A 6,683-nucleotide genomic window follows, 5' to 3' on the forward strand; every position below is an offset into this window, starting at 1 on the left:
AGTAGCTCATTAGGACAAAGGGGCCTCAGATGGTTTCAGTGCAAGAAAAAGAACAATGCGTCCCTAGCCGGCTTGGCTCAGTGAGTAAACCTTCGGCCTGCAGACTGAAGGGTCCCAGGTTCGAATCCGGCACATGCTCAGGTTGCAGGCTCGATCCCCAGTAGGGGGCATGCAGGAGGCAGCCGATCGATCCATGATTCTCTCTCATCATTGATGTTTCATCTCTTTCTCCCTCTCCCTTCTTCTCTGAAATCAATAAAAATATATTTTTTTGCCGAAACCGGTTTGGCTCAGTGGATGGAGCGTCGGCCTGCGGACTGAGGGGTCCTGGGTTCGATTCCGGCTGAGGGCATGTGCCTGGGTTTCGGGCATATCCCCAGTGGGAGATGTACAGGAGGCAGCTGATCGATGTTTCTCTCTCATTGATGTTTCTGGCTCTCTATCTCTCTCCCTTCCTCTCTGTGGAAAATCAATAAAATATATTTAAAAAAATAAAAATAAAAAAATAAAAATATATATTTTTTAAATAAATAAAAAATATTTTTAAAAAGAGGAAAAGGAACGTGTGAAGATTTAATCATTTTAACCTATAGTCACCCAGCACAGCCTTGAAACATGTCAATCAAGATGGAAATAAGAAAGACAAACGTACATGCATGGTAGGAGACTTGAACGGATATTACTCTGAAATTGAGAGAGTTAAGCACACAGAGAACCAATCAGAATACAAAAGGCTTATGAGCATAATTAACAAGGTTCTCCATCTCAACCCTGAAGAGACATTTTCAAGCTCTCACGGACATTCATGAAAACTTAACCACAGGTTAGTGAAACTGACCACAGACCATGACCTCTAATTCTAACAGCAGTAAAGTAAAAGCATGATTAAAGGTAATCCTAGAGAGATATGTTTGGTTATTTATGAATAGTAGATAATTCATAGTTCAAAACAGAAATACTGAAAATTGGATAATACTTAAAATTGAGCCAATACAACTAACATTTCAAAATCGAGAGCATCCATTAGAGGTTTCCAGCACATACCAGAGAACAGAAACTGGTGGGTAAGAAAGAACTCAACTTAGGAAGGCCGGGGAGTAGCCACAGAAAGAAAGGAGAAGCCACGGCAGCTGTGGACCGAGTGGGATGAAGGCCCACTGCCTCCTGCAGGCCTCCGGGCATCGGCACGGGGACAGGCCCTCTCACTCCTTCTCCCACGTAGCAGGCTGGGCAGGGCTCAGGCTCCCACAGGTCTCCAGGTGAGATGAGCACAGGAATGCAGCTCCCCAAGCAGATGGCACCCAAGCTCAGGCTCCAAGACACTTGTCAGCAGCCCTCAGAAGCTGGAGCGCAGCCCCTACCTCTCGAGGCATACGCACCCCTCTCCCAGAACACGACACTGGGCGAGCCACACGTCTCACTTACTGACAGTGTCCACCGCTACCTCCTTGGTGCAGAGCAAAAGGAACCTCTCCAGAGGAACAGACAGGATGTGGTGGCAGTGGATGCCTCTGGGAGGAGGAGGATGGCGAGGAGGCGGTGAGAGGGACAGTGACTTGCTGCACTCACGGGTACCTCCCAACGTTTACTGTGTGTCCCACAGCATTCACTAATCAAATACGTATCGCACGCACATCAAGCTGCAGTAACGCATGAAACAAAGTGAGAGATATTTTAAAAATTAAAAAGCTCTTCCTTGAAAAGACAAAATTGACAGACTTCTAGCCAAGACTGGTTAAAAAAAGGGGGGGGGGCAGAAATATGAGGAATTCCAAGAGTTGCATCTACAAATATGGTCAGAATTAAAGAGACTGTCTGCACACAAGTGCATACCGGTAACTGATAATTTCTAAGAATATAATTTACCAAAGTAACCTGAGAAGAAATGGAAACTTCAAACATTAAACCAGAAGTTTTACATTTACAGAGACATGCATGGTTTGAAGGGAGCGAAAGGAGATGGTGACAGCGGGAAGGGAGGCTGGGCAAAGGCGGTTATTTAACAAGTGGACAGTGCTAGAGCATCTGCACTCCCCTGGGCATGACCCAGGAGAGAAGAAAAGATCTGTGACATGAAGAGGAAAAGAACAGCCCGGCGGCGTGGTCAAGGTTGAGCATCGACCCACGCACCAGGAGGTCATTGATTCAATTCCCGGTCAGGGCACATGCCTGGGTTGCAGGCTTGATTCCCGGGAAGGGATATGCAGGAGGCAGCCGATCAACGATTCTCTCTCATCATTGATGTTTCTCTCGTTCCCTTGCCCTTCCCTCTCTGAAATCAATAAACATATGTTTAATTTAAAATAAAAATAATAAAATAAAGAGGAAAAGAATAACCACGCATAAAGCACTGGGGGGATGGAAAGGGATAGGTACCTGGAAGCCCCAGGGAAAAGGCCTCCCCAATCATGAGGGTAAGAGGTGAGAAGGGCCTTGGCCCTGAAGTGGGGAGCTCAACAGCTGAGCTGAGCAGGGCAGAGATGGATTGGGGAGTTGGGAAGAGAGAAGAAAGGTTCCCACCTCCTGGGGTGTGGTGACGTAGCCAGAGCAAAGTCCAAATCCACAAGCAACCCCACGTCCATCAACAGTGAATGAGGAAACGAATCGTGTGCAGCTGGACAATGCGTGCAGCAGTACACACAACTATGCCGAGTTACAGGAGACTGTGACCTCGGGAAAAGAAAGACGGTGGGGACGGAATCAGGGCGATGGTTGCAAGGGCTGGGGGGAGAGGGGAGGTGCTGCCGATGACAGTGAACAAGGGAGCTTGGGTGGAGGTGGTGGTTACACAACTGCATAGGTTTGTCAAACTCACTGAACTACATTCACTTTAAAAGGGTGAATTTTATCACATGTAAATTATATGTATATTTTTAAAGGCCAGCAATTTTAACCAGCTTGAGCAAAGAGGCCAACTTTATGAAAACAACAGGAGGTCTAAGTCTACAAACACAGGCCAACGAGACACCTGGGTGATCCTGGGGTCACTTTTTTGATGAGGAGAAAAGCCTCATTAGATAATCCATTATCTGGGGCAAATTGGGAGTGTGGAAGCGAGACTCCCTGAATGGCAAGAGAAATCGGAGATGCTTCCACTTGCGTCCCAAACCAGAAGAGAAGCAGCAACCCTTCCCCAAAGGCACCGCAGGTGGGACAGGACTGGACACAGGAAGGAAGGGCAGCGAGCTGGAGACAGAACGCTCAGCTGCGAAAGAGCTGGCACGCCGCCGACAGTGCTCAGGAACAAACCAGCGCCGGTGGCACTAACATGCCGTCTGCAGCAACAGGGGGGACCAAACACCTGAGGTGCACACAGAAAGGAAAGAAGAAAATGATAAAAGCAGAAAGACCTGAGGGTGAAAACTCAACACTGCCTACCCACCTTCTTAATCTCCAATGAGGGATCCCACGGTCTGCTCCTTTCTTTGTTCATTCAGTTATGTACTCATTAATTGGAATACTCTGGGTACCTAAAATATGCCAGGCTCGGCACAGTTCTTGGTAAGGAAACACGACACACAAACAACTGCCCTCATGGAGTATGCTCCAGTGAAGGAATACAAAGTGAACACGGCCCTAGCCGGATTGGCTCAATGGATAGAGCGTCGGCCTGCGGGCCAAAGTGTCCCGGGTTTGATTCCGGTCAAGGGCATGTACCTCAGCTGCAGGCTCCTCCTCACCCCGGGCTCTGGTCGGGAGCCTGCAGGAGGCAACCAATTGATGTGTTATTCTCACATCGATGTTTCTCTCTGTCTTTCCTTCTCTCTCCCACTCTCCCTAAAAATCAATGGGAAAATATCCTCAGGCGAAGATTAACAAAAAACAGCCGGTTTGGCTCAGTGGATAGAGCGTCGGCCTGGGGACTGAAAGGTCCCAGGTTCGATTCCGGTCAAGGGCATGTACCTGGGTTGCGAGCACATCCCCAGTAGATGTGCGGGAGGCGGCTGATCGATGTTTCTCTCTCATCGATGTTTCTAACTCTCTATCTCTCTCCCTTCCTCTCTGTAAAAAATCAATAAAATATATTAAAAAACAAACAAAAAACAACAACAAAAAAACCAAAGCGAATACACAGTGATCAGAAAGAGGCGCCAGAGGGACAGAGCAGGAGAAGGGGCGTGTGGGAGGCCAAAACCCATTTCTTTTTAGGTTTAGTTATGAAAGCACTACTCCAGAAAATGCCACATGATTTGGGGTGCTGCCTTCAAGGAAACCCCAAAACAGAAGTCACTGGCTCAGTGGCAGGCAGCAAGGAGACAGACAAGACCAGAGAGACTAAGGCAACGTACACTGTGCAGCAGCCGCTCATTCACCAGGGACCAACCGAGAGCAGTCTTGGGTCAGAAGACAGGCTACAAGGACAACTGCTCCCAAGCAGAGATCAACGGAGCAGAGAAGCCCTCGATGGTGGGGCCTCAAATGGCTGCAAAAGCCAACTCCTTCCAGAACCCAAAGAGCAGATTTGAAAGCCCTTTCAGAGGCAAGGCCCCCTAAGCCACAGTCTGCGCCAACAATGAGATTAAGGGGGTGGCCTTCCCACGCAAGCCTGGGCCTCAAGAAAGCCCCCATTTAGCTGAGACATGACATCCAGGTAAAGGAGGAAACCAGGACTTGAGAATTGCACCTGGGAAAGAATTTCGGGCGAGTTACCGGCACATGGAATTGTCTAGATTAAAATTAAACACATGAAAAGCCTTCCAGCTTTTCAGCAAACTGCTTTGCCAAAGAAATCCTGAGACCAGACTACAAAGCTTATCTTTGAGCCCCCCAAACTTGCTCACCAAGTTGTGTGACCAAGGGGGGCAGGTTCACTACCACCTCCTGCAGGTGTGACAGGGAAGACCCAGAGGAAAGCCCAGCAGGTGGAGAGCGGAGCAGGGACCAGAGGATGGCACAGGAAGGAGTTGTTCCCAGAAAACAGACCCGTATCAACGATCTCACTGCCCAATAAGCCCCGACCCGCTGGCTAAGGAAGTCAGGGAGCGCGGGCGCTCTGCAGGGCACTCACCGCTGGCTGGTCCAGGCCTCCGTGCCTCTCCTCCTTCTCCACGGTCCGCCTGCAGTCAGGGCACACCCACAGCGGCAGGTGCAGCACGCTGTTGCCCTTGGGAGCCACGGAAAGCGCCAATTTGCTCGCAGTCTTAATCCCACTCTCTAGGAAGGAAGAGTCTTTGCGTTCGCTTCTGCACAGCAGGCAGTAGTCCCCGGCGGGGTAGGGTGGAGTTCTGTGATTCATGCCAAAGTTAAAAGGAGTCTGGAATAGAAGAATGTTTTCTATTTTCAATACATAATCCACAAAACCAAGATCATTAAAAAATATATGTAGCTCTAAAATTACAATGTGTGTGTGTTTATGGAACGAAACATCAAATAGAGAATTTGTTGAAGAAAACTGTACCTAGAGTTCTAGGACCTCATCATACTTCAAATAAAACAGTGATGCCACAGGAGCATCTTAGGAGGAGTTAGAAACTCTCCCTCAAAAAAAAAAAAAATAGAAGAAGCTCCCTCTGGCCCTGCACCCAGATTCTGTATTAGCTCCCACGATGCAGTGGGTCCCAGTGTTCTGACTGAGGAAGCACCAGGATGCTTCGCATCAACCAAGTTCAGAGTCACCACTCTAGGTCTGTCTGCATTGCTCAGGCCCAGGGCGCAAGTCAGCAGGCTCCACCCACCTCCGAGGCGGCTACTGGCGATCACTCCCCACCCCTTGCAAAACCCAGCCTCCCTTCCAGCTTGACAGCCACCCAATCTCGATGTCCACTTTTTCAAACAGGTCTTAAACTATAGGGTGAGGGTGGGGAGGAAGCCTCCGGGACAGGAGGAAGAAGCAAGATGATCACCCTATTCTCTCCAAAAGATTGCAGGAAAAGTAAAATTGCCTTTAAAACACAAACAGGCTCCCAAGTTAAAAACAGGCCTAATGTAAAGGCGGCAGGGGCAGGTGGAGGTGGGCAAGGGGGGAGATAAGGGACATCAGTAATAGTGTCAATAAAATATGTAAATAAAAAACAGGCCTAATGTCACAAGGTCGGCAAGCAGGCACCAAGATTTTAACCCTAATCAGCGTGAGCCCAAGATGAATCATCTGCACCTTAGAGGAAACATCTGTAAATCCTGAAGAGGTTCGAGAGAGCACACCTGGGCAACAGGTGAGCAGGGAAGCCAGGTATGGCCTTGCAGAGGCAGGCAACTTCTGCCACAGCACATGCAGGATGGAGGCGACGGAAACCTGCCCCCCTCCCCCACCGCAGGCCCCTGGCCCTCTGGAGTGCCCCGGCCACAGGATGAATCAGGAGGGAGGCGGCCCAGGGCTTGGCGGCTGGAACTTTGGGCTATTTCACATCCCCAGTTTCCCCACAGGCCCCCTCCAATGCCCACCCAGCCCACCAGGCCTCCATCGGCCCCCGGCTCCTCCCTGTCCTCCAGCACTGAGGCTCACACACGCCCGTGTTAACTGGACCAGGTGCACCCAGCTCCACTCCAAAGCCCAGAGAGGCCTGACAGGATCAGGTGCGTAAACAGGGGCTGAGAGATAACTGAACGAACGACAGCAGCACGTGGGCCAAAGAGGGCCTTGCAGGGGGCCCTTACCTTCTATAACCAGTGGGCAAGCTGCTTACGCCTGTCACATCCACAGGGCTGCAAGGACTGACCCAAACCCAGCTAAGCAGCCATGTGAA

General features: G+C 49.8%; 1 protein-coding gene across 1 annotated transcript in view; it reads right to left on the bottom strand.

The window, feature by feature from the left end:
• FAM193A (family with sequence similarity 193 member A) overlaps positions 1-5,343 on the bottom strand; it is a 74,769-nt gene extending 69,426 nt beyond the window's left edge. The window contains exon 1 of the mRNA XM_081092483.1: positions 5,009-5,343. Within this exon, the coding sequence (XP_080948609.1) occupies positions 5,009-5,236 (228 nt within the window). The 5' untranslated portion in view covers positions 5,237-5,343. The remainder of the gene's footprint in view (positions 1-5,008) is intronic.
• Between the last annotated feature and the right edge of the window lie 1,340 nt (positions 5,344-6,683).

The sequence above is a fragment of the Myotis nattereri genome (genome assembly GCF_964212035.1).
Source record: "Myotis nattereri genome assembly, chromosome: 1".
Taxonomy (NCBI): domain Eukaryota; kingdom Metazoa; phylum Chordata; class Mammalia; order Chiroptera; family Vespertilionidae; genus Myotis; species Myotis nattereri.